The sequence below is a fragment of the Chroicocephalus ridibundus genome, chromosome 22 (genome assembly GCF_963924245.1).
Source record: "Chroicocephalus ridibundus chromosome 22, bChrRid1.1, whole genome shotgun sequence".
NCBI lineage: Eukaryota > Metazoa > Chordata > Aves > Charadriiformes > Laridae > Chroicocephalus > Chroicocephalus ridibundus.
Genome location: NC_086305.1, coordinates 6,496,836 through 6,524,291, shown reverse-complemented (window position 1 = coordinate 6,524,291; position 27,456 = coordinate 6,496,836). Strand labels below are relative to the sequence as shown.

At 52.3% G+C, this 27,456-nt stretch overlaps 1 protein-coding gene across 1 annotated transcript in view; it reads left to right on the top strand.

Annotated features, from left to right (window-relative positions):
• Nucleotides 1-27,456, top strand: part of MARCHF2 (membrane associated ring-CH-type finger 2) — a 40,673-nt gene that overhangs the window by 9,079 nt on the left and 4,138 nt on the right. The window contains exons 2-3 of the mRNA XM_063358438.1: nucleotides 7,379-7,604; nucleotides 11,979-12,174. Of these exons, the coding sequence (XP_063214508.1) occupies nucleotides 7,429-7,604; nucleotides 11,979-12,174 (372 nt within the window). The 5' untranslated portion in view covers nucleotides 7,379-7,428. The remainder of the gene's footprint in view (nucleotides 1-7,378; nucleotides 7,605-11,978; nucleotides 12,175-27,456) is intronic.

Sequence of the window (27,456 nt, the reverse complement as noted above, 5' to 3'; positions counted from 1 at the left end):
GCTCGTGACGCTTTAGAGCTGCCTGCAGCGGATGGATCGAGTGTGGGCAGATCTGGGGTGGCTTTTCGGGTGCTATCAGAGTGTGAGGCGGCAGACCCGCAGGGTGACTTTTGGGAGTCAGAGAGTCGACATACAAAATCGTGTACTTTTTTTTAAAGAACAAAATAATGCTGCAGTCTTCAGCCCTCAGGAGAGAGTATGTTTAAAAAATGGAAAACAAAGCCCTGCAGTAGTTTGGAACCAGTTATTTGGGGTGGTTTTTTTTTTGTTGTTTTGTGTTTTTTTTTTTTCCCTTTCTTTAGATTAAACCACTTACGCAACCTTTTAACAGTAGCAGGGAGCACTTCAGGCCACTCATGGCATCCTGCCTATGCATATCTTTGGCGGCAGTACCTTGGGGTGGATAATCACGGTGGGGCTGAGTGTCTGGAGGCCAGAGCTTGCCCCCTGTGCTGTGTGAGAGGGGGGACCCTGCCAGTCACCCAGAGCGTGGGGGTACAGGTACGCTGGTCGGGGACAGCAGCCACCTGTGGCAGGCAGAGCTGGGCACTGAAGGACGTGTTGCAGCCCTGGGACTGGATTTGGGCTGTGGAAGGAGGCGTGTTAGCTGGGTGAGACAGGGGGGGTGGGAGCGGGCGCTTAAAATGCCGTGAAGGAAGCAATTCTTTGTCCTTGTCACCCTCAAGAAGTTCGTGATCTTAGAGCCCCAGGACTGGGGAAATACGGTTTTCGTGGTGAAAAGGAAAACACTGGTATTTGGAAATGCCCTCTAGCAACGGAAAACCTTCAGTTCACTGATGCCGTTCGCAGGATCATGTGATTAGAAGATACCGTGTCTGCATACCCAAGTTGGCTAAACTGGATTGGGAAAGCAGACTGGGAAAGCAGACTGGATAGCCTTGTTCCTGGGGGTTAAACCTCAGCTTGCGTGAGCGGCAGTTGGAGCTTTGGTGATCTGCACACAGTGAGTGGGTTATTTGCTAAATTTAAAAAAAAAAAAAAAAAAAAAAAAAAAAGTCCTCGTGTACAGATGGGTGGGTTATGTTGGCTGCACAGCTTGGTTATCTCCTGGCGGCACTGTAGTGAGGTGCCGGGTCTTGGTTATGGTGATCAGGGTTGCTCAGTGAGAGAATCAGACTCAGCTGCTGGCAGCCTTGCCAGGAGGTGGGTTTTTTTTTTTTTTTTCTTGGTGGACCTGTTCCAGGGAAACTAATCTGCACAGAAGCTGGTGTGTATGAGCTGCACCCAAAGAAGGTGGAGGTGGTTCTATTTCCAGTTTGCTCTGGATCCCATCAAAGCCTCAGAATTGCTCCAAGCGTTTCCACTGGTTAAGATATTCATCATGTAGGCAGGCCATGAGCAGCCCAGAGGAGCCATGACCTGCACCCAACAATTCCCCTTTACTGTGGTCGTTTGGCCTCAGCCTTTTCTGTTGTCTTTCTTGTCTTGACTGTGGCTTTTCTCTTTGCGGCTTTGATCCAGGTATTCACCTGGCCTGTTACGGTTTCCCTCTCTGGCAGAAATAACTCTCTTAGCGGGCTACAAAGTCTAAATCATATAATCATAGAATTGTCAGGGTTGGAAGGGACCTTAAAGATCATCTAGTTCCAACCCCCCTGCCATGGGCAGGGACACCTCCCACTAGACCAGGTTGCTCAGAGCCTCCTCCAGCCTGGCCTTAAAAACTTCCAGGGATGGGGCCTCCACCACCTCTCCGGGCAACCTGTGCCAGTGTCTCACCACCCTCATGGTGAAGAACTTCTTCCTAACGTCCAGTCTGAATCGACCCATCTCTAGTTTTAATCCATCCCCTCTAGTCCTACCATTACCCGACATCCTAAAAAGTCCCTCCCCAGCTTTCTCGTAGGCCCCCTTAAGATACTGGTGGGCCACTAGAAGGTCTCCTCGGAGCCTTCTTTTCTCCAGACTGAACAACCCCAACTCTCTCACTCTGTCCCCATAGGAGAGGTGCTCCAGCCCTCGGATGATCCTTGTGGCCCTTCTCTGGACACGTTCCAGCATGTCCGTAGCTCTCTTGTAGTAGGGGCTCCAGAACTGGACGCAGTACTCCAGGTGGGGTCTCACGAGAGTGGGGTAGAGGGGGAGAATCACCTCCCTCGCCCTGCTGGCCACACTTCTCCTGATGCAGCCCAGGATACGATTGGCTTTCTGGGCTGCAAGTGCACACTGACGGCTCATGTGGAGCCTCTCATCTACCAGCCCCCCCAAGTCCTTTTCTTCAGGGCTGCTCTCGAGCCAGTCACTGCCCAGCCTGTGTCGGTGCTTGGGATTGCCCCGACCCAGATGGAGGACCTTGCACTTGGTCTTGTTGAACTTCATGAGGTTGGCATGGGCCCACCTCTCCAGCCTGTCAAGGTCCCTCTGGATGGCATCCCTTCCCTCCAGCGTGTCAGCCGCCCCACACAGCTTGGTGTCGTCAGCAAACTTGCTGAGGGTGCACTCTATGCCACTGTCCATGTCGCTGACGAAGGTGTTAAACAAGACTGGTCCCAGTACTGATCCTTGAGGGACTCCATTTGTCACTGGCCTCCACTTGGACATGGACCCATTGACAGCCACTCTTTGGGTGTGGCCGTCAAGCCCGTTCTTTATCCACTGAATTGTCCATCCATCAAACCCATATTTTATCAGCTTGGAGACCAGGATGTCATGCGGGACAGTGTCCCGCATAATAAACAGAAGAGAGCTGAGGGACCCTTTAGCTCCTTGTCTTCTGCTTGTTCCTGCCAGGAATGTCTTCTGGATGGAGAGTAGTGGTCCAGTCTAGAGCTGTACAGTTTTTTGGCAGAGTTTGGAAACCCCTCTTGCCCTGTGGATGATATAAACTACATCACGTATCTTGTTGCAATGCCTGAAGACTGATGCGGGGGGTGTTTTACTGGCACGTGTCACAGAAGCCGTGTAGCAGACAGGATCCTGCCCCAGCACCGAGGGCTCTGCCTTGGAGCAGTGAAGAAGAACAAGCTGCTCTACTCTGCCCTGGTGAGGCCGCACCTGGAGTGCTGGGTCCAGTTCTGGGCTCCCCGGTTCCAGAAGGACAGGGAACTGCTGGAGAGGGGACAGCAAAGGGCTGCCAAGATGCTGAGGGGCTGGAACACCTCTCTGATGAAGAAAGGCTGAGGGATTTGGGTCTCTTCAGTCTGGAAAAAAGACGGCTGAGGGGGGACCTTATCAACACTTATAAATACTGAAAGGGTGGGTGTCAGGAGGATGGGGCCAGGCTCTTCTCAGTGGTGCCCGGGGACAGGACAAGGGGTAACAGGCACAAACTTGACCATGGGAAGTTCCATCTCAACATGAGGAGGAACTTCTTTGCTGTGAGGGTGGCAGAGCCCTGGCACGGGCTGCCCAGAGAGGTGGGGGAGTCTCCATCTCTGGAGACATTCCAACCCCGCCTGGACGCGTTCCTGTGCCACCTGCTGTGGGTGACCCTGCTGTGGCCGGGGGTTGGAGGAGATGATCTCCAGAGGTCACTTCCGACCCCGGCCAGTCTGGGATTCTGTGACCTGGCTCATCTCGCTGCACGTGTTTGAGTTTTGGAGTCCTAGTGCATAACTCGCTCTTCTCAGCCAACTTTCCACAAACAGAGTTTGTTTTTCTTCAATTTGAGTAGTCTCTACAAATGCAGCCCTTTATGTCCTGGATCTGCTTGAAGCTGAGGATACAAAATGGTGCTGAGAAGAGACTTCTGATTTATTTGCTCGTGTCTAAGTGCAGCAGCAGAGGGGATATTGATAATAAACAAAATGTCTCTGAGACCCTTTTTTTTTTTTAAAAAAAAAAAAAGGAAACAAGAAAGGTATCCCCAAGGAACGGTCTCAGAAATCACAGCTGCCCAGAAAAAAGCAGCATGTGGTTCAAACCAGCTGTTTAGGTCTTGATTCCGACTCTGAGGTTTTGGTGTTTCTGCTGTAACGTTGGGTTTGGGTTCAATGAGCTGTTGACAGTTACGAGAGAACGCTGCGCGTTGATGAGCTGAGGCTTTAGGGAGCCAGGGAAGGGCCTGGCTTGGCTGTACACCGTGGTTCACGCTCAGCTGGGTATGAAATGGGAGCTGGAGCGCACTGCAGATGTTATCGTTGGATTTCAGTTACTTCCTCACTAAGATCCATGAAAATCTTGCTGCTTTTCCTTTTTAATTGCTGAATAGCATGAGTCAGATATTAAAGCAGCGGCTTCAGGTTCCGCCCTGGGACGGACCCTGACAAGGAAATGCCAAATAATTTGTAACAGAAGACCCTGCGTTTCCTGGTGGGCTGCAGGGTGGCGATTCCCTTCCAGCCCGGGTAGGGCTGCCAGGGCAAGGACGCGGTGCTGCCCGTCTCTGTCAGATGTGGAGCACAAAGAGCCTCAGTGTAAATGCTCCCAGGACACAGGGAGCGAGGGCAGTTTCATTCCGATACGCAAAATGGACCTTTTTCCTCTGGACTTAAAAATAAACAACGTTTTGGCTGAACAAATGGAACAGACCTTTTTATTAAAAGCATATATCTTCTCATGCCTGGTTCAGTAAGAGGCTTTTAAAATTGAAAGAACTCCTTTACTTGCAGAACAGCTGACTTAAGTCATTCCAATGGCATTTAGCATCTTACTTTTTGCTCCTTAAAGTTGGAGAGCTTGTAGTTTTTTGGGGTTTTTTTGTTTTTTTTTTTAAGAAAAAGGAGAGCAATAAGAAAAGTGGCTGTAACCCTGCGTGCTCTTTGCGCAGGTGGAGAGAGAGGCCGAGTCAAGGCAGCGCTGGGTCTGTTAAGTTCATTTTTAAGTTGATGGAAAGATTCCCGTGTGTTTCAATGGGGATTGACCTGCCCCACAGGCTCAAGCCCGTTCCTGGTCAGAGGTGGAGGAGGGATTACAGAGAGTTATCGAGAGCGGCTTTAATAAAGAGATTGGAAACTTTTCTTCTACTAGAAATTAGAAAACCTGTAACTTGAGGAGACGCTACGAAAGTTGGTGTCGGGCGGTGAGACAGCAGGGAGTGCGCTCCCCGGCTTGAACGCGATCCCCGTGAGGGGAGCCGTCCTGACAGATAAGTCCTCGGTTGTGCAAGAGTTGCTTCATTTCCAAGACACGAAAGAACACTTGTGCTTACCCAGATCAGTGTTTTCAGGGCTTTCAAAGATCATGTTCTTATTCTGGCTTTTTGTTTTCTTCCTCTATAGTCCAGCCAAGCCTCCAACCAGGAAGAAGCCCTTGTTTTCTTTGGCTATTTTAGTTTGATTTAGGCTTAGCTGAACCTGACGAAATTGCAGTTTCATGGGAATGTTTGACTCCTGTTGTGCACAGAGATCTCAAAACAAAAAAGCGTTTCCTTGGATGGGGTGGCGAAGGTTTGTTTGCCTGCTTCTACCTGCAGGAGATGGGGATTAAAGATTGCCTCCCCCCCCACCGAAATTAAACAAACCTCAAACCTAATTCTTTTCATATTTTTTCTTTGGTAAGTTTTGGAGTTGGGTTTTTTTTTGTTTGTTTGTTTGGGATTCCCCCTCGCCCTGGGCGTTTTATCCTTTTCATTACTTTTTTTGAACTTCTTTTTGGGTTCGTTTCCCTCTTGAAATCCAGCCACCAGGATGAGACAGAATTCCGGCGCTGATCCCGGCAGCGCTGGTGCACAGGGATTACTGCGTGTGCCTTACATAAGGCACTCCTGTTTACAGACAGGAGGATTTTGGTCTTTACCAGCAGCAGTACGATGCTCTTGGCTCGTGTTCAGCTTGTGACTGATTGTAACCCCAGCTCTTTGTTTCTGCCCAGCTGCCTCTTAGGGACCAGGCTAAAGGAGACTGGAGAAAATGGGATTTTTCTGAATCTGCAAAGCATGCCTGCCCTTGGGATTGAGACTCCCCCTGCCAGGGAGGAACACGGCTGCTCTAGCATGCTTTAGGCCACACCTGGGTCGCTGTGTCCAGTTCTGGGCTCCCCGGTTCCAGAAGGACAGGGAACTGCTGGAGAGGGGACAGCAAAGGGCTGCCAAGATGCTGAGGGGGCTGGAACACCTCTCTGATGAGGAAAGGCTGAGGGATTGGGGTCTCTTCAGTCTGGAAAAAAGGCGACTGAGGGGGGATCTTATCAACGCTTATAAATACTGAAAGGGGGGTGTCAGGAGGATGGGGCCAGGCTCTTCTCAGTGGTGCCCGGGGACAGGACAAGGGGTAATGGGCACAAACTTGACCATGGGAAGTTCCATCTCAACACGAGGAGGAACTTCTTTGCTGTGAGGGTGGCAGAGCCCTGGCACAGGCTGCCCAGAGAGGTGGGGGAGTCTCCGTCTCTGGAGACATTCCAACCCCGCCTGGACGCGTTCCTGTGCCACCTGCTGTGGGTGACCCTGCTGTGGCCGGGGGTTGGAGGAGATGATCTCCAGAGGGCCCTTTCAACCCCGGCCAGTCTGGGATTCTGTGCTGCGGGCAGCTGGGCGAGCTGCTGCCTGCCCTGAAAGGCAGGAAGCTCTCCCGTCTGCACGGGGCTCATCCAAGCCAGCTCCTGGTTTGTCACCTTGGGCTTTTTCTCTCCATCTTCTCCCCGATTCTTGCATTTGTTGCTTGTTCCTTGTGTTTTCTTTGCTGGGTAAATTGCAGAGGCGCCCCAAAGGTGATGGGCTGCTTTGCTGTTTGCACCTGGCTGTTCTAAAAACCCTGATTGGTCTGAACCATTGGCAGGGAAAGGAGGAAAACCATCCCACTGCCCTTTCCGTGGAGCTCTGGGAGGATTTTCAATGCTTTTGGGTGGTTAATGCCTGCACGTTCACTGTTGGGACATACCACATGGGATGCGGAAACAGGAGCGTGTGCGTTTCTGTGAAGAAATAAAAAAACGGAAAATCAAAGATTGGGCAGAGGAGGGAGCCTTTGGAGTTTGGTGGACAGGCTTTAATGGGCTTAGAAAGCACCTGAACGCAACTGAGAAGGGACTACCTGAATGGAGGCACGCAAAGCGGCTTAAGTGCCGTGTTCAGGTGAAACTTTGCAAGTTTTACAGAGGGTATGAAAGTAAGATTTCAGGACGGCTCCAGCCAGAACAACACGGGCCTGCGGGGCTTCTGGTTGCCTTCCCCATCTCTGCATCGGCACGTTTGGTTTGAAAGGCTTCATCAGGTTAAAGGGTGGGTAACAGGAATTCTCTCTGGGAAAGGCAAATTTGCAATTCTGACGCTAAATTATGTAAGTAGGACAGTTGGAGCCTTAATTTTATGGCAAGGCAGCCTCACAAAGCCTATTAAAAGGGACAGAGGAAGAGCATAACCCGTGGTTGTTGGGGCCCCGGGGTGCTGCCGGCCCGAGCAGGGCTGGAGAAGGGTGGTGAGGGACGCCCGTGCCCTGGCCAGGGGTGTCGGGCTCTCACCGCGGTGCCATTCCCACAGGTCTCCGTGCCGCCAGTGCCGGTCCCGCAGCAGAGGGGCCCAGAGCTGCCATGACGACGGGTGACTGCTGCCACCTCCCCGGCTCCCTCTGCGACTGCCCGGGCAGTGCCGCCCTCTCCAAGTCGGTGGAGGACAATGACATCGGTCGCCCGCAGTACGTCACGCAGGTCACCGCCAAGGACGGGCGGCTCCTCTCCACCGTGATCAAGGCGCTGGGCGCCCAGAGGTAAGGCTGCTTCCGGGAAGGGGCTTGGGATGACTGCATCTGCGCTTTTGCCCCCCACTTTTTTTTTTTTTTGTGCCTCTAGGGGTAGAGGCAGACATCAAAGTCTTGTGAAGGAGTTCGCCAGGGCGCTAATATGGAGTGCAAATCCTCGTTAGCCAGATGGCTGCCAGGCCTGTGCTCTTTTTGCGGGAGCTCGTGCCGGTGGTCTGTGCTGGTGGACTGGGGTTCATCAGAACCCCCCGGGCTGCGGCCGCTCCAGCATGGGCCAGCGCAGGCTGCCGCTTGCCGTGTGCCTCTGCCAAGTCCTTGCTGAGCGGCAGTGAAGGTGGGACACCATGATAGCAAAGGCCGTGTTCATGGAGGTGATTTGAGAGCTGAAAATGGAGCGCAGCCCCTGTTCCAAGACAGCCGTGGAGTAAAGGCGTGGTGTCGATTTGCACCCCCAGGGTGTTCGTGTCGCAGGAACTGCGGTGTCCAGCTAGAGGGGACATGTGGCAGCTTCGTTTGCTCAGACTCTTCCTGACGTGACTTCTCATCGTGTATTTTGAGCAGCTTCCAGAGCAGAGGACACTTGGCAGCGTTGTTCAGTCCAGCTAGTGAGGCCGGCCACGTTTTGTGTTCGGATCCTGTCTGAACAGCTGTTATTTTTTTCAATGAATTTGGCCAAACGTTGATGAGGTGTGAAAGTGGTGACTGCAAACACTGGGGGAGGAAAGCAGGAGAGCCAGATGAGAGAACTAAGGCGAACGTAATTGCAGGATCTAGCAAACCTGGAGCAGGTCAATAAAAACGCGAGGGGAGCAGAGCTTGCTCTCTGACAACAGAGAGGCTTGGCGAGAAGACGCGCACCCCCTTAAAACTTGTGGAGGTGTAAAAAAACTGTGTGGGGAAACCTGAGATTACAGGTTAAAAAAGAAAAAAAAACCTCACAGGATTCCTCATGTGACTGTCTTCACGGGACACCAGTTTGTTTGTTTTGGTGGTGGTGGTGGATTTTCGGTCTCTTTGTCGCCAGCAAAGCGAAGGCAGGAGCAGCGTGACTGTACTGGAAGGTGGAATTAGTGACATGGTCTCTACAGCCTGCTGGGAAACTGTGTTTGAGGGTGTATTGTGTGGGAGGGCGACCAGGCTGGGTGGGGGGGGGGCGGGCAGAGGAAGGAAGGGAAATAAGGTCTGATAAGAACTTTTTTTTTTTTTTTTCTCGCACTGTCAGCAGATTTTTTTCCTTCTGGCCTGTTTGTTGGTAGCCAGTGCTGTATTAATGCACTGGAAATATGAAACTTCTCAAACAGGAAGAGAATGTATGAAGTATCTTACAAATGCTTTTGTTAGGAAATAACGGATGCGTGAGAGCGCCGGAGGCTTGGGGGTTTTTTTGGCCTGTCCCTAAGGCTCGGTGAGCGGGCTGTAATTTTGTCGTTCTGATACAGCACTGAGCTTTAGGGCAGTAAAGGTAACAGAATTGTCGAATAATTCAGATTGGGAGGGAATTCTGGAGGACGTCTGGTCCAGCCTGCTTTCAGAGGAAAGCCAGTTGCAAAGATGGATCAGACCGCTCAGAGACTCCTCCGACACGGTGCTCGGTATCCCTGAGGATGGCGTTCCCACCACCCCTTCAGACTCCTGTTGCAGGGATTGTCCTGGATGAAGAAGTCCCGTAAATAAAAGGTGCATGAAAATGAGGGGAGAACAAGGGTCAGTGGTTCACCTGTCATATGTGGCAGAGAGGAGGGGATGGTGCAGTGGGTGTACGTTGTTTCACAGCCCTAAATATGATAAAGAAGTCCAATTGGGATGAGATGAAACCAACCATTGAGTTGACAGTGGTAGAGGTCTCCTACGGTGCACCCGGAGAGGAGTCTTGCTCTCCTTCAGTGAGCTGATGTGCGCTTTCTTGCTGGCTCTTCTCTTCCCTTCATGTCCCACCAAGGCTTTTCCCCAGCGCGCTCCTTTGCCTTGCGCTGTGTTTCCGCGTCTCGCTCTTGCTTTCTGTTTTGTCTGGTTGCGCAAACTAACGGAAGTGGCGCTACCTCTTTTGAAGGTTGCGGATTGCTTGTCCTGACCGTTGTGTTGCAGTCCCACAAACTTCTGTTGCAGGCAGGTGAGGTTTTTTTTTTTAAAGTCAGAATAGCAGCGGAGTGTGAACTGTGAGACGGGACCAGTGTGGCTTTTGTACTGTCAGCAACCTGTGGAAGAAGGTGACAGCTGATACAGCTCACCTGCATTTCAAGAGGGCATGCAATAGGGTGTTTGAAATAAAGATGTTCCTTTCTCACCTTCCCTCCCGCCCCCAGATCGGTGCAACTAGGGATGTAAGAGAACGGTTCTTGGGTGAAAGAAGTGGCTGGTTGGAAGGTGGGAAAGACGTGAGATACTAGTGAGGGGCTGGTTTCCATAGTCCAGGGAGGGGAGCCCTGCTTCGGGCCTCTGCTGTCCAGCGTTTTATTCCTAAATGATCTTGGTGAATGGCGAACGCTGAAGAGATGTACTGAATTGCTGAGAATAGCGAACTTTGGTGTCTGGAGCCATTTGAGGTTTCCCAGGGAGCCCAAGACATCCTCATGATGGGGCTGGCAGATGTGGCACAGGGCTTCTAGGAAACCTGTGCCTTCAGATGCCAGCTGGGATGCCCTTGGACCTAAAATCCAGGCTAGAATAATGGGGGCACTCCAGTGTGCAGTGATGAAGAACAGTAGTCCAGGATTTACATACCTGTTCGTGGGTTTGGAGGAAGGAGATCTCGGGCCTGTGGTGGTTACGTGCAGCAGTAACCAAAAGGCAAATAAGATGCTAAGATTTAGGAAAGCAGCGAAGAACAGAACACTGCAAAACCCCCTGGTGTGCCTGCATCTTGAAAACTGTCGCTGTGGTCCCTGCAGCTCTAAAAGGGTGTTTTAGCAATGCAAGAGGTAAAGGGAAGGGTAGTGAAGGTGCTCAGAAAGGTGGACGTGTTTCTCTCTAAGGCATGACTGAATAGCCTAGGACTCTTCTGCTCGTGAAAGAGGTGACCGAGCAGTCTGTGATGGAGGTCTGTAAATCTGGGGGGTGTGGAAAACATTGTCTTTTACAGGACAAGAACGAGGGGACAGTACACAAAACAAGCAAACGAGAGGTTTCAAGTGAAAAGGACCTGGTTGGTTGTGCAGCTAGAGAAAATCCTTGCTACAGGAGGACACTGGATGCCCTGAGTTTACACAGGCACAAAAAATTTACTTCAGTCTGTGATGGAAATTTGTCGTATGAGCGTCATCTGATCCACCTGAGCTAAGGGTTGCTGGATGCTGGACCAGTAGCACTAACAGTCCGCAGTCAGTGGTGCCAGTTAGAGGCGTGAGGGAACATCTTGGGAAGGAACAGGTGGTTCGAGTGTGATCAGCGGTGCAGGCCACCTGTGGGGAAGGTTGCAAGTGTCTCTGAAAGCGTTTGATACTTCTCTTGGTCTGATCTCTAGTTCTGTGAGATCCCAAGAGAGCAGATCTTGAGCACGACCAAAGATGCTTGATTCTGTATTTGAAACCTCTAGCTAAGGAGGGGGTGAGAAATGGTGGTGGTTGGAGCACTGCGGTGTTAAAGGAGGAGCTTCTGCCCGAGCAAACAACTGATCTCCCTCGACAAAGGTATTTCTGCGGCGAGTTAAAGCCCCGAGTGCTGCAGAACGGCTTTCTGTGTGGCGGTGTGCTGCAGGTAGGATGCTGGGTGAGTTACTGCACTGTGACGGGCAGAGGGTTTGTATGCTGAGAACTTAGTCCGGGTGACTGCTTGCCATGAAATACGTTGTGTCCTCGGAGAGCTGAGCCTCCAGGGTAAATGTGGTTGTGTCTTTAGATATCGCTCTTCCTTACGCAGTTACTGCTAAACCCAAGGTGCAGAGCGGAGACGGGGTGAGAGTGGGTAGGCGATCTGATAAATGCAACTATGATTGCAGACCTCTTGAGTGGCTCCAGGTGGCCGAGGGCACGCTGTGACTAGTGTGGATCGTCCAGCTTCACTTTGGGCTTCCGGATTTGCATCAGTGCTTCAGGGTTGGTTTCAGGTCCAGTGTCAGCCTGCTGTGAGCGGAGCCGGAGACTGTGGGACACGCGCGCTGCGGTCCCTTCTGTGGCTGAGTGCCAGCTTCTCTTGGATGTTGTGGTGCCCATCAACACGGCTTCCAGATTTTACTGACCTAAAATGTCCTGGGAACCTCCACACTCCCCTGAGACTGGTTTCTTGCTGCTTCGGAGAGTGGCAGCGTGCCAGGGAGGCTCTACCACGCGCTGCCCGCTGTGCGTGCGCCCTTTGGGGCCTTGGTGGGATCGGACCCCGTTCTCCGATGTGGCTGTTTCGTTCTGCCTGCTCTGACCGTGATTTCATTCTGTTTGTCTGCCTCTTTAGTGATGGTCCCATCTGTCGAATCTGTCACGAAGGTGGAAATGGGGAGGGACTGCTTTCCCCGTGTGACTGCACAGGAACACTGGGCACCGTGCACAAGAGCTGCCTGGAAAAATGGTTATCCTCCTCCAACACAAGTTACTGTGAGCTCTGCCACACAGAATTTGTTGTAGAGAGAAGACCGAGACCTTTGACAGAGGTACCGCTTTCTTCCTGCTTCACTTTTATTTCCTTACCATTTGAGAGAAAATGACTGATTTTTCCCTGCTGTCCTTGTGGTTCTTGCTGTCTCCTCCTCCTCGCAGTACCTTAGCACTCACAAGTTGTTTAGAGAGCTGAAGTGTCTTATCAGACCAAGTGATATAGTTGCAGAAATGCAGTAGCGATGTTCGGGGCAATTCTTGCCTGTGAACCCCCCCACGCTACCTACCAATGGCAGGCTGTGGGACTACAGAAAACGTTGCACTTGTAGATATATTTTAATGCCTGAGCATCGAAACGCAAAGGTCAACACGCAACCGACTGAAACACAAAGCGCTCTGAAATTTTCTTTTTTCCTGTTAGTTTTAATCTTATCTCACGGTGTTACATTAGTGCAGCTCTCTTGCATGTGACTTTCGTGTCATCTTCTACTCTGAAAAGTGAGATGTCGCGATTGCTGCTACTGTTCATAAAAGACCCATCCCCCCCTTGGCTAATATTGATCCGTGCTTCAAAGCCTTTGAGTCTTGCTCCTTCCTGCTGAACTGTAGTGCCCTGCTCCTGCCCTGTGTTTCCCCCAGTCAAAGGAGAAAGCACGACAAGACTCAAACAGTCCTTATAGTCGTCTTTGCATTCACCGTTGGGAGACCAGGTTCCTGGTGGGTCCGTCAGCCTCCCAGAGCTGGAATGTACAATCCAGGCTCTCGGTAGTGGGTTGGTTTGGTTTTGTTTATCATAAGGCTCTCTTCATTCCCCTATTGAGGCAGTCTGCTGTGCTCACATCTCAGACTTTCTTTGGCCCCTGAAGTTTATAGCAGCTGCCTGTTATGAAGCCCTTTACATGTTGGGAACAAGGGCAGCTTGGACCAGGCCATCTTCTGACCTCAGAATTCAGTGTACATCCCCAAAGAGAGGAATAAGTAAATCAGTGAGTTACAGTACAAAAGGCTGTAACGGTTTGTTTTAGAAGAGGGTTTAATCTATCTAAATGTGTGAGTTGTGTTGGCAGGTGAGCAGGCGATGTTGATATGGCTACAGTTTCTGATGGCGCTGCAGGAGCACGTAGGAGGAGGTTTCTGCCACACCTGAGGTCCAGCCTGGAAGATCAAAGCAAGGTCCTGCAGCCCTTGCTGCCTGCGCCCCATTCAGATCCCGTTCGCTGCCTGTGAAACATCAGGCAGGCTCTTCCGCGTCTGCTTGCTGCCGGCTAGGGCTGGGCTGTTCATTCAACACTATGTGCAACGGCAGGGAAGCGTCAGTCTGCAGGTGGGGATTTACAGTTAACAACTGTGGGAGCCCCCCCAGTCCTGCAGCCACCAGCAATGAGAGGAGTGAGAAAGCATCATCTGGTGTCGCTACTGCAAATACTCCACGTCTTTGCCCGCACCCTGTCCCTGCAGGGTTTTTCATCACGGGCCTCCTGGGCTGTGTTTGGACTATGGCATATCGTTCTGGGTTTCAGAAGTTACGTTTGCTGTTTGTAGCATTTCAAACCAGTGCAAAGCAGCGCTGCTGCTGCTGCATTGCTGTCAGCGAGGCTGCAGAAGGAGGTCTGTGAGCTGTAACAGGAGGACTCCTGTTACCTGCCAGCTACCAGAGGGTTGTGGGTGCCGGCCACCAGGAGTGTCTGTGTGGGGATGCGGGGGTTAATTCTGGCTTGTAACCGTGCCTGCCCTGGTCTGCTTTCTCCTTCCCCTTGCTCCATCCGTTAGATTAAAACTGAGTCGCAATTGCAATTCTAAGTTTCTTTTCCCATCTCTGTTTCCATTCCCATCAATTCTAGAGGTTATTTCCATTCCCTTCCCGCCTCCCTCTGGAAAGGATACCTGCCCCCTCCTCCTTCCCGCAGTCCCCAGCTCTCCTTCCCACACTCCCATCTCCTCTGGGTGCCCGGCGAGCCTTGGAGGGGGAGAGACGCCCCAACTGGGGAAGCATTCAAGCCTCAGCTTGCAAAATTGATATTCAGTTTTAATGATTGTTTAATTTACAACTGACTGCCACTGACTTGCCAGTCCCAGACAGGAGAAGGCACCATGTATTTAGCAAAGCAATTTGGAGAAGAGCGTTACGTTGGTGTTGTCTGACTCTTATCGCTTTTCTCCCAGCTGCTAAAACATATAAAATGGCTCTTTGACCAAAAACTCTCAAATGGTTGTTTCAGAAGTTGAAAACCGCTGCTTCAGAGCATTTGGGAAGGGCCAGATCTTGGCTTTGAGGACACAGTGCAGGCAAGCCCGGTAACAGGGAGCTCGCTGGGGCTTACGCAGGCCAAAATTTTGAGGTCAGGTTTCAGGTGGTTTAGCTTAAGAGCTAGTAAAGTATTCATGGCCAGAAACAAACATGTGGAAGTGTGTTTAGCTGCGATTCACAGATGGTGTAGCACCTCATAACAAGTACAGGCTTCGAAAACTACGTATTTGAATCAAAGCTCTAAGAGTGTATTTTGGAGGAGTTTCTCCTCTGACGCTGATGTCTGTGCCTCTGGCAGGCAAGAGGAGCTTGCTGGGACAGTGCGACAGGAAAGTCGTGGGTCCTTCTGTGTGCCTTCGTGTCTCGACTCCAAGGTGGATGAGTGAGCAGCCCAGGACAGTAAAATTTTAATTCTTGTTGAAATCTCTGAAGAGCCTCTCTGAGTTAGAGCCTGTGAGGGTATGGTGACCGACAAGCTCACAACCTCTGTGAGCTTTGAGAGGCGGTGGGTGGGCAGCATTTAATGATCCTCAGATGCAAGAGAAATGCCACTGCCTTTGCAGAGAGGAATAGACCCCTCAAGCTGTTACTGATGGCTGCCAAAGGCTTTGGGATGGGAATTCTTTCTTACTTCTCGTGTTTGGGGACTGTCTGTGAGCACAGCGAAGGGGATGATCTGCCCTGTTCTGCTCTCTCCTGTGTCTGCTAGGGGAGCAGCTTGCATACAGTGCCGTTAAAGCCTTGCGAGTTTGGAGGCTGGTAAGCGCTTGATGGAAGGTCGCCAGTCAGCCGCTGAGAGCGATTCCTGCCATGGAGCGGAGTCTAACATGCAGCTCGTCATCATCATACAGCCCGAGAGCAAGTTCCTTGCCTGCAGTGCATTGGCAGCGAGCTTTTTCCCTGGCTTGAGGAGCCGCCTTGTAGCCTGGTTTAATAAATCCCGTGGTAGCAGCCTGCTCTTGCTCTTTCCCAGGGGCCAGCAGTGCTGCCCCACCACGCCATGGAGCACCGCGAGCCCGCAAGAAGCCGCGCCGAGCAGCGCGTGTGCGGAGGCCAAGGCAGGCGGGTGTGCCGGGTCTCCGTGCGACGCGGTTCAGCGTCGGCGTGTGTGCTGCGTGCCTGGCACATGGCCAGGGAAGGGCCCCTGCTGGAGCGAAAGGGCTCACCTGGCTGGAAAGACCGCCCCGTTTTGTTGTACTACTTCCGCCACGCTGTGGAACGCTCTGATCCCTGCCTGGAGTCTGGGGAATCACGGAATCACGGACTTTTTCAGAGTTGGAAGGGACCTCTAGAGATCATCTAGTCCCACTCCCCTGCTAAAGCAGGATTGTCCAGAGCACATCACTCAGGGCTGCATCCAGGTGGGTCTTGAAAGTCTCCAGAGAAGGGGACTCCACACCCTCCCTGGGCAGCCTGGTCCAGGGCTCTGTCACCCTCGCCGTAAAGAAGTTTTTTCTCATATTTGGTTGGAACTTCCTATGTTCCAGCCTGTGCCCGTTACCCCTCGTCCTGTTACTGGGAACCACTGAAAAGAGTCTGGCTCCGTCCTCCTTAAACCCACCCTTTAGGTACTTGTCAACATTCATAAGGCCTCCCCTCGGCCTTCTCTTCTCCAGGCTAAAGAGTCCCAGCTCTCTCAGCCTTTCCTCATAAGGGAGGTCCTCCAGTCCCTCCATCATCTTTGTTGCCCTACGCTGGACTCTCTCCAGCAGTTCCCTGTCCCTCTTGAACTGGGGAGCCCAGAACTGGACACAGTATTCCAGTTGTGGCCTCACCAGGGCAGAGCAGAGGGGGAGAATGACCTCCCTTGACCCGCTGGCCACAGTCTTCCCTATGCTGCCCAGAATTCCGTTGGCCACCTTGGCAACAAGGGCACATTGCTGGCTCATGGATAATTTACTGTCTACCAAGACCCCCAGATCCTTTTCTTCAGAGCTGCCTTCCAGCAGGTCTACCCCTAACCTCTACTGGTGCCTGAAGATGTCCTGGAGTTCGGTTTCTCGTTTTCCTTGGGAGCTGGGACAACCGCTCTGAGCTTCTGCACCACCACAATCTGTGCTCCTCAGAAGCAGTGGCGACGAGCGTGCTCCGCCATGGGATGTTTGCTGGGGCTTATTGTTCTCTTCGAGGCCAACTGAGGGAACACGGCCGCTTGCGGAAGCACGCCTGCTGTTAGCAGAGGCTCTGCGCCGCCTCTGCACTTCTTTTCCTCTGAAAGAGCTGATAACCACCTTGCCAGCTTGCTGGCACTCTCCATTAATACCCTCTGTCTGCACTCTGGTGTAATCTCATCCCCACGCAGACTGGGCCAAAACTCTTCACCAAATACTTCTGGGAAGTGTCATCCCCGAGTTGTTCATCTGTTTCTGAGAAGAGGGCTAGGGGAAGAGGCTGCTTAGTCATTTAAAAATGACATGGTTCCCTCAGCCACCTTCTCTGGGAAATTCTCTGCCCCTTTGCTGCGGGGAGAGGTGGGAGCGTTCTGAAACTTTTGGGGAAGTGATGCTCGTGGGCGAGCGTGTGTTGGAACTCTGATAAAAATCCGCCGTTCACCAAGTTAAACTGGGAAGTCCAAACAGAAATTGGTGAGCAGAGGGGGATAAATGGGATGGAGAGGAGGACTGGGAACGATGCGGGAACGTGCTTTATGGCAGTGGTGCTGATGAAAGGGTCTGTCCCAGGTGGGAAAGGTTCTCCAGGCGTCCTCGCTCTCTTCCGCTGACACGTGGCCACCGTGAAACCCACGAGAGGATTAGGTGACATGCTGCCTGCCGATGTTGGGCCTCGCAGGAGAAAGCAGCCAGCGCTTGCTGTTTGCTCTGCTGTGTCCTGCCTTTCCAGCCTGGGGAGGCTTGGAGCTGCTCGTAGTGGCTGCGGTGGTCACTGGCCAGCACAGCTGATCTCTGTGGGAATGGGCCATCGGCCCTGGGAAAAACGAGCTCTGTCTGTGTGTCTGAAGAGCCTTTGGAAGGAGAGAGGCTGAGAGCTGACTGGAGGCTGGAGGAGGCGTTTTGGTGAGCGCCGTAGGGAAGAAGCTCCATGGTCGAGTTGAAATGCTTCTGCGGAAGCTGCAGAAAGTTCTTGGAAGTCAGGAAATGCCACAACCAAAATTGCCTTAGTTTTTACTCCGGTCCTCTTGTATGTCTGCGTTACAGTGTGGTCTTTTCATGGTCACAGGCTGCGTTTTCCAGGATCAGTGCACGGGTGGAAGATGCCCACTGGATAACTTTGTTTATCGCGCTGTGTTGTGTGGCTCTGCTCTTGTTTCCCTGTTCACAAGACAAAGTTTATTCATTTCCCCGGGGGCTTCTCCGGGTACATGTTGCTGTGATATCTCAGCACCTCACAAACAGCACAAATTTAATTTTGCAGCCTCCTGTAGGGAGGAAAGAGAGCAACCTTGTTCAGCAGGGATTAAAGAGAGTTTTTTAGTGGAATTGGGTTTTTATTTTCTTTAAGCAGCCATTTATTTCTGTTGTGGTCTGTTCAATATAAAAATAGTAACAGCGTTTGCTGCCAGCGTGCCTGATCTCTGAACCGGGAGTGGGGGACTCGTCTGAGCCCGGAGCCAGCTCTGGCAGCCATGAGCTGGCCCGTGGGTGCGGAGAGGATATCTCCTGCAGTTCAGCCTGGTTCAGTTATTTTTTAACTAAGCAGCTGGTTGAATGCTGGAAACAAAAAAAAAAACGCAAAAAAACCACAAAAGGCTTTTGTTAACTGTTAGACTGAGGTTGGTGGGCTGAGCACTTTTCTGGGGCATGTTTTTGATGGGTGATGATTTGATGGGTGGACTCTTCGGTGGATAAGGAACTGACTGGCTGGTCGCATCCAGAGGGTGGTGGTCAATGGCTCGATGTCCAGATGGAGAGGGGTGACAAGTGGTGTCCTTCAGGGATCCGTACTGGGACCGGTGCTGTTCAATGTCTTCATCAACGACATAGACAGTGGGATCAAATGCATCTTCAGCAAGTTTGCTGACGACACCAAGCTGAGTGGTGCGGTTGATGTGCCAGAGGGACATCCAGAGGGACCTGGACAAGCTGGAGAGGTGGGCCCGAGCAAACCTCATGAAGTTCAACAAGGCCAAGTGCAAGGTCCTACACTTGGGTCATGACAGTCCTCGTTATCAATACGGGCTGGGGGCTGATGTGATAGAGAGTAGCCCTGCGGAAAAGGACCTGGGGGTACTGGGGGATGAAAAGCTGGACATGAGCCAACAATGTGTGCTTGCAGCCCAGAGGCCAATGGCATCCTGGGCTGCATCAAAAGAACCGTGGCCAGCAGATCCGGAGAGGTGATTCTCCCCCTCTGCTCTGGTGAGACCCCACCTGGAGTGCTGTGTCCAGCTCTGGAGCCCTCAGCACAAGAAGGACATGGACCTGTTGGAGCAGGGCCAGAGGAAGCCACAAAGATGATCCGAGGGCTGGAGCACCTCTCCTATGAGGACAGGCTGAGAGAGCTGGGGGGGGTTCAACCTGGAGAAGAGAAGGCTCCGGGGGGACCTTGGAGCCCCTTCCAGTCCCTGAAGGGGCTCCAGGAAAGCTGGGGAGGGGCTGTTTGCAAGGGCATGGAGCGACAGGACAACAGGCAATGGTTTAAACTAGAGCAGGGTGGGTTTAGATCAGACATTAGGAAGAAGTTCTTTCCACTGAGGGTGGTGAGACACTGGCCCAGGTTGCCCAGAGAGGGGGTGGAGGCCCCATCCCTGGAGACATTCAAGGCCAGGCTGGATGAGGCTCTGAGCGACCTGATCTAGTTCAAGCTGTCCCTGCTCACTGCAGGGGGTTGGACTAGGTGGCCTTTAGAGGTCCCTTCTGACCCAACACATTCTATGATTCTACATCGAAGATGGCGAGTTGAGCTGGGGAGGGTCTGTAGCCAGAGGTGCAGGATGCTGCCACCACGGTGCGTGTGCTGTGAAAGGACAGAGTGGCTTTGGCTTGGCTCCCTGCAATGGTCTCCAGCACAAGAGGGTTGTGTACTGGCGCTCTCGAGGAGGAGCGTGGCCCCAGCAGAGAACGAGATGGCCAAGCCTTGGAGCGAGATGGTTTTCCAGTACTTGACTTTCCTACATCAATGTTAGTTTAATGCACATCCGTATGTTTACAGGGAAGCGAGCTGAATCCGTGAGACTCTAGCCAGCATGGCAGAGTCAAAAAGTGCAAAATAAGATTCTGTTACCTGGAAGCAGACGTTCAGATGAAATGTTCAAACCGTTAAGTTGCAGTGCATACAGCTTTCTTGGAACAGGTAGTTTCTTTGTTCTGATAATGTTAAACACAGAAAAAATGCAGTCACTGCCTAGGAAAAATCTGTGTATCTGCTGTGCAGAGCAGTGAAGAAGAAGGAGTGGAGGCCTTTGGAAATGGAGCATTGCTTTAGTCTACACAGCTCCTTCTCCCAGGCCACAGATGGTCACACAGTTCTCTAGCCAGGGTTGCGTTTATTTGCCCTAAATTTTTAGACCTTAAATTTGCCTCAGCCAAACCTTGTTCTTTAGAGTCCTGTAGTTTATGGAGAGAAGGAAATGCCTCTTGTGATCTATTAGTTCCTGCCGCCTTAGAAACCTAACTTAGGACAGGTCAACCTGTCTGGAGGTCCCTGCTTTTTTCTGGCTCTGGGAGAACCAAGGCAAGAGCTGTCACAGGCAGCTCGTTGTACGAGTCTAAATAACCCCCTCTCTTAGCATTCGCCCTTTCACATAAACTCCTTTCTTCAGGCGGCGGCTAAATCCGTCACAAACCTGTTTTCTCCTCCAAAGCGCTCTCCCCCCTGAAGATGCTTTGCTTTTTAGAATTTCAGGCAGAACCACAGGGATCGAGACAGTTGGCGCTGTGTCGGATGCGACGTGTGTTTCTGGGAAGCAGTATCAAGGGTGATGCTGTGGCTTTGTTTCTACAGCCACAAGCGAGCGCTGCCCTGCTGCGCGCTCCTGCTCTCCCCGGCTGCCGCTGCCCGCAGGGTGAGGGGGGAGCACGGCTCGGTCAGTGTTTTGGGTGCCTGAGCCCATTCCTGCCCATTTCCCCTCTCTGCTTTCCCAGGTTACTAGCAAAAGTATTTCCTTGCCATGGCTGCCTGGTTTTGTGCATTTTGCTGTGGCGCTGACGCTCTCATTTCTCTTTCCAATTAATGAACTGCTTGTAAAGTGTTTTACCTTTAACCTCTTGTTGATTTTTGTCCCTTCTGAGTGTTTTTAAACGGGCTTCAAAGAAACACCACCTCTGCTCCCCAGAGACTCCTGTTTCAGGGCGCCTGCCCGTGCTGCGACTCCGCTTTGGTTTCCCGTCTCCCTCAGGAGCCGCCTCCTCAGCCTGGCTCGTGGCACGGTCCTGGCGATGGGCAACGGGCGCTGCGGGTCTGTGCCAAGCAGCTGAGGTCTCTGCGGGGAAATCATAGAATCGTAGAATGTGTTGGGTCGGAAGGGACCTCTAAAGGCCACCTAGTCCAACCCCCTGCACTGAGCAGGGACATCTTCAACTGGATCAGGTCACTCAGAGCCTCATCCAGCCTGGCCTTGAATGTCTCCAGGGATGGGGCCTCCACCCCCTCTCTGGGCAACCTGGGCCAGTGTCTCACCACCCTCGGTGTAAAGAACTTCTTCCTAATGGCTGATCTAACCCTGCCCTGCTCTAGTTTAAACCATTGCCCCTCGTCCTGTCGCTACGTGCCCCTGCAAACAGCCCCTCCCCAGCTTTCTTGGAGCCCCTTCAGGTACTGTAAGGTCTCCTTGGAACCTCTTCTCCAGGCTGAACCCCCCCAGCTCTCTCAGCCTGTCCTCGTAGGAGAGGTGCTCCAGCCCTCGGATCATCTTCGCGGCCTCCACTGGCCCCGTTCCACCAGGTCCATGTCCCGGACTGGCAGCTTGGGCGGGCATCAAAGCAGCAGCTGTTCAATCCCAGCAAAATGTCAGTCCACGTTAAAGAGGAAGGATGTATTTCTGTGCACATATCCTCGGGAGAGGAACCTAGGGGTTACAGGACTCAGCTCGGAGAGCGGGCATGAATTTCTGGTGCTGAGGCCAAGGCTCTGGCTTGGCTAAAATTACCAGGATGTCAAAAGCCAACAGATCCTAGTGGTAAAAGCTAGCGAGTGTTACGCATGACTCGTTCGTAATGCTTCTCTAAGCATATAATGCCTTTGCTAAAGCAAAACTCATTTGAGACAGCTCACTAATTCCAAAAAAGATTTCTCTGGTGAATCATTCACCACCGGAGCCGTTTAGCCACACCCGTTGTTTCTGTATTTCTGTCCTTGCGAGCAGCTCTCGTGATGGAGCCCCAAGAAAACTCTGCTGCCGTGTCTGCGGTGCTGGTGCTTTCCTGCTGCATGTGTGTTAACGTGCTTTATTTTAAAATGTCAGCTTTAGTAATACCTGCGTGTCCCTGCGCCTCTGCAAAACAGCTCCTTCCAAAGGGGTTACGCAGTACAGGAGACTGCTATTTTTTCACTCCTACTGTTTTTCTTTGTGTTTTATTATGCAGTTTTGTTTTAATGATGCTTATTTTTCACTTTCACTTTTGGTTCACTTAAGCTGGATATTTTATATAGGTCAGTGGATTTATTTTTTTTTTATTTATTTTTTTGTCTCAGAAGGAAAGTCCGGCTTCCAAACACAACCGTCGCCTGTAACAAAGCGAGTTTGAAATTCTCAGAGACGTTTGCTCGGCTGTTTGGGTCATGCTGCGTCATGGGACACCTCCCGTGGGTCTGCCACGTGCGGTCGTTCGGCCCCGTCTCACTACTCTCCCGTAGCTCCATAGCTGTGGGAGGTGCTGCTGGGGTGTCTCCAGTACAAGAAAAGCGAGCTTTGCAAGGAGCGATAGTGATATTCTTATTACTCCTGCTTATGTTATTCGGAAAAGAAATTTTGCCTCTGGGTGCAGCGCCTTGTGCAGCAATTGCTGCCCCCCCCCCCCCCCACCTTGCAGTTCAGAGAACTGAGATGTGACGTAAACTCTCTCCCACCCTTTCTCCAGCCTTATCTTCCTCACAGACAGACTTTTTGCTTTTCTTGAACTCTTCTGTGAACTCACTGCACCATTCTCTGTCTCGTCTGCGCTCCCGTAGGCCCTTCCCCAGTTTGCCTCTCTCCTTTCTCAGTGCAAGCCTACGTTAGACTCCTGTATCTAGTGAAAAACAAATCACTCTTGGCTCCAGCTGAGTCCCCTTCCTCTCTCGTCTTTTCCTTTCTCTCTTTGCTTGCATTTGCTGTCTGGAGATGCTTTTCTCAGATGCCACCCTAGATCCTCTTGGTGTTTCTCAGTGCAGTCCCTGGCACTGCTCTGCAAACACGGAAATGGCCTCTTTGGGGCCAAAACTAAATACTTCATCCCTGCGCTCTCGGCACTTCCCAGCGCTAGGCTCTTCCTTACACGTCCATCTTCACCACTTCGTCCAGCCCTGTTTGCGCCCTGAGGATCATGGGGACCTGCTACCCGTGGGGTTTGTCTGAGGTGCCGTGATCTCCTATTTGTGCACGTTGTGGCGTGGCATTTCCCGTGGTGACGCCAATGGCAGAAGCACCTGCTGCGGTGTAGGAAAGTGTCCTGGTGACCTGCAGCGCTGCTTGGGTTGGTTTCTCTCCTGTCCACCGTTTCTAGCGCTCCTGCAGCTCTTGCTCTCCTTGGGTCAGCCCAGCGCCCTGTGCTTCACAGTGCCCAGGTGCCCTGTGCACCCACCCAGCACCCTGGGCTGGGTGCTCAAGTGAAGGACGGCGTTCGTGCCCGTACAGGGAGAGATTCGGCTTGTTTGAGGTTTGTGGAGCATCAACAGCCGGTGGTTGCGCCGTGGGGAGAGGAGGATGAGGAGGGGCAGCTTTGCTCTGCAGCATTTAACTGCTCGGCTTGCAGGGCTAGGGGTGTTTCTGGGTCTTGGCTTCCTGAACTCCGGGTACTCTGTCAGAAAATCCCTCCCCACCTTGGTAAAGGAAATGGGACCGTCCTGCTGGGGCTGCCCGTGGAGCTCGGTGGCCTGCAAGGAGGTTTTAATAGATGCCGAGAGAAGGGACGTGATGGTCCCTCTTCTGAAGCTGCGTTTTTGCTTCGACACATTTCTCAGGGCAGGGATGGGGCTAATCGTGCCGCTGTGAATCAAGGTCATGTTTTTCTTTCTGGCTTACATAGCCAGGCAACAGGTCAGCAACGAAAGGAGAGTCAACAGGCGCCTGAGCCTAACAGGCTAACTGTTTGGTGGACGGAAAGGACACGGGATGTTTTGTAACGCAGCTGGCTTTACACAGCCAAATACTGTTGTTGCTGTGGCTTGCGTCGTCCTGTAGCTGTGAAGCACAGGGGGAACTGTGGCAGGGTCCGCTGGTGGGTCTGGCAGGTCGCGCTGGTCCTGAACGGTGCTCACCAGAGACCTGGGAACGTGCTGGCTGGAGGCTGCTGGTCCCACCGGTGCTGGTACCGCACTGCGCTGGTCCCACGTGGCGTGGGGCTGCTGTTGGCTGGCATGTGAGGGCTAATAACAGGGGCTAATGGCTCACAGCCATGTATGTTTTGCAACACAAGGTGAGCAAGCTCTAAAAATCAGTAAAAGCTTGTTTTAAAACACTCATTTATGACCCCCCAGAAAGACTGCAAGGTGCTGAGCATTGCTGGGGCAGCCCCTCATCAGTCCATTCCTCTTGGTCCCAAGTGGCAGAATGCAGCCCAGCTCCGAGACATACGGAGCAGCAGGTGCTGTGGTGGACTATCTGGGAGACTGCTCTGTTACACTTCGAGCTCTGCTTTTGGTTTCCAGAGGAACTGATGAGGTCCTGGTACCTTTTTCGGCATGCCTTCCTCCTGCGTTCCATCACCTGGGGCTCACCCTTGTTTCATCGGCACTGCAACACCCAAAGTTGTGATGTCAATGAATCATAGAATGGTTGGGGTTGGAAAGGACCTTAAAGATCATGTAGTTCCAACCCCCCTGCCCTGGGCAGGGACACCTCCCACCAGCCCAGGTTGCTCCAAGCCCCGGCCAACCTGGCCTTGAACCCCTCCAGGGATGGGGCAGCCACAACTTCCCTCGGGCAACCTGTTCCAGCGCCTCACCACCCTCACAGGAAAGAATTTCTTCCTGATAGCCAATCCAAATCTCCCCTCCTTCAGTTTGAAACCATTACCCCTTGTCCTCTCATTATACTCCCTGATCCAGAGTCCCTCCCCATCCTTCCTGTAGGCCCCCTTTAGGGACTGGCAGGGGCTGGAAGGTCTCCGCGGAGCCTTCTCTTCTGCAGGCTGAACAACGCCAGCTCTCTCAGCCTGTCCTCACAGCAGAGGGGCTCCAGCCCTCTGATCATCTTTGTGGCCCTCCTCTGGAGCAGTTCCAACAGGTCTGTGTCCTTCTTGTGCTGAGGGCTCCAGAGCTGGACACAGCACGCCAGGTGGGGTCTCACCAACGCGGAGCAGAGGGGCAGAATCACCTCCCTCGCCCTGCTGGCCACGCTTCTTTTGACGCGGCGCAGGATGCGGTTGGCTTTCTGGGCTGCCAGCGCACATTGCTGGCTCATGTTGAGCTTCTCGGCCACCAGCACCCCAATGGTGATGATACTTATCATCATGGGTTCAGGTCCTTCCACAGCCCTGCTGATCCCAATAGAAAGAACATCTGGGAAAGCCTCAGGATCGTGCTAGTGAACAAAGGAATATTCCTGGAATAACTTCTTGTCGCACAAGCAGGGAGAGGTGGTTTCCAACAGGGTGCTCTGGGACCCAGCTTATAGCCGAAGTGGGCAGCAAGCAGCCAGCTCGTCCTCTTTCCCTTTAGTCTCGCACATGATCGCAGCATGGAAGCAATTGGTTTTGGATTCAGCCTGGAAGAAGTCCAGGTTTTGCTTTTGTTGCTTTCCCATGTTTACTTGATAGTTTTCCCTACAAAAATTGTTTAATCTGACTGACCACTTTTTGGATTGTTTGCAAGGCTTATTTTAAGTCCCGTATGCGCTAACGTGCTGCTGTGCCAGAAACCCTGCGCCCTTAGGGTGGCTTATTGTATTCTTTTTTTACTGTGTCAGTGCATATTGGCACTACTTCAAAAGGAAATAAATTTGCTTCCTGCCTTTACATGTTTGGCTCCCATCTTAGGGAGGAAGAAGGAGTTTCAAAGGTCACAAGGAATATAAATAGAATAAAGGGCAGTAAAATACCTATCTGCCTGTGGTCCCTGAGATTCTTATTGTACAGGAGACAGGGTGCTCTGGGATTGCTGCTGGAGGGCTGTTGGTCTGGTCGGGGTCATTCAGCATCCCCCCGAGTGCTGTGTAGCTGGGGCAGCCGGGCCCACGGCCCTGGGTTCAAATGGTGGGGCTGCCAGTGCACTCTTTGTCGGAGTGGCTTTGCTGTGTAGATGAGTTGCTGTCCACCCGCGCTTCCTCTTAGGGTGGCTCAGGACTGCCTGTGTGGTCCTTATCTTCCCCGTGCAGCTCATCGCCACTAATCTCCTCGGCAGAGCCGCACAAGGGGTGACTTGCAGGTCTGCCTCCCTTCTCCCAGCTCCTCCTGTCCAAACCACGGTTGTGCCTGCTCTGAAATTTCCTTCTGGCTGCCTGGCCATCAAGTCATGCTCAGGAGGGCTTTAAAAATGCTTCCGACTTGTCCTCTGTTATTGCAGGAGTGTTACTTGGTCCCCGGATCTGTCTGCGCTCTTCAGCTCCCAGCTTGCTCTCCATTTTTACTTGTTCTTCCTCTGTTTGGGTCTCTCAGATGCTTCAGGTCACATCTCTAACAAACCTTGCTTAGGAGTGCTCCCAGCTGAAATTGCTGGCCGGGCTCTGACCTGCTGCTGCAGCGTCCTCTCCTCCGTTCTTGGCCAGCTGGGTGTCCCATCGCAGGTGTCTGCAGAGCGTGCTCTGGCCACCCCAGCCACGCTACTGTTCCTTGCCCAGATTTGCCATCTCCCCCTTCTCTTTCCCATTTCAATGAAAGTTGTCTGCACTTGTCATCCCATCCTCACCCCTCTGCTGTGTCTTCCTGTACATCCCTCGCGTTAGACCGCTCTGTAGTTAAACCTGCAGTAACTTGTGTGCACCCTCCGGGCCAACACTTCCCGCTTGCCTTTCTGGCTAGCAGTGTCCTCCGGTGACCTGTGCTCTGTTTGACCAGTGGGGTCTCATTAATTTCTTGCATGCCTGCCACCACCCCTCTGTATTGCTCTTTGAACTGTGGTTTCCCCTGTATGGAAGGAGCTTTAGTTCTCAGACAGGTCCCTTTTCATGCTGCCGGTTCAAAAGTGGGCACCCTGCTCCAAGTCTGGCAGTAGGACGTGTCTCCCTGGCCCTGGCTGCCGTAGGGATAGTCCCTTCCCTGCTCTGACTGTGCCTTTTTGATCATGTTCTCCAATTTTTTATTTTTTTTTTCGAGAAAAAAATAGTTCTAAATGAGATCAGTCGTCCTCGTGCAGGAAAGAAGGCAGGATCTGGCTGCCCAGCATACGGAACTGCCAGTAAAAATGGGCTGTAACAACTCTGCGTGTTGGTAGGAACCACAGAACAGCTGCTTGCTAGTCTACAAAAAAAAAAGGAAAGGAAAGGCTGAAAATAGCATAATGCCAGGAAAACTAGAACAATTGCTGTTGTCAAAGTCAGGCATCTAAAATGAACCCAAACGAGAAGCGAGCTGGGACTCCTAACGGTAGTGAACGTTTTGAGCTCTCCTGTTGAGGGAAATCTGCCTGCAGCAGAGCTGGCTTCGTTCTGCAACCTGCAAATTTTTGCGAGCTGCAGGAGAGAAGCCTGTTGGTAACACAGAGCAACGTGCAGTAACCTCCACTGCAGTGGGGCAGTTGCTGCCTGGGAGGCAAGAAAGCAAGCCTGAAAATGGGAAGGAATACACCAGAATCGGCTCGGTCCTGGTCCTGGCAGGTCTCTCCTGCCTGTAAGGTGGTGGCCAGCAGATGGCCACCAGCAGGGGAAAGGTCTTAGGGATTTTGCAGTCGTGAAGGTGGAGTTTTCAGCAGCTGTGCCTGTGTGATTGTGCCTCATCCCTTCGTGGTCGCTGTGATCCACTGAGATCTGGGAGAAAGCAGCGGGGGATCTTCGCCCGGCCAGCCGAGCTCCGTGTCCCTCCTCACCTGACACTCCCGCTGCTTTCTCTTTAGAAACAGT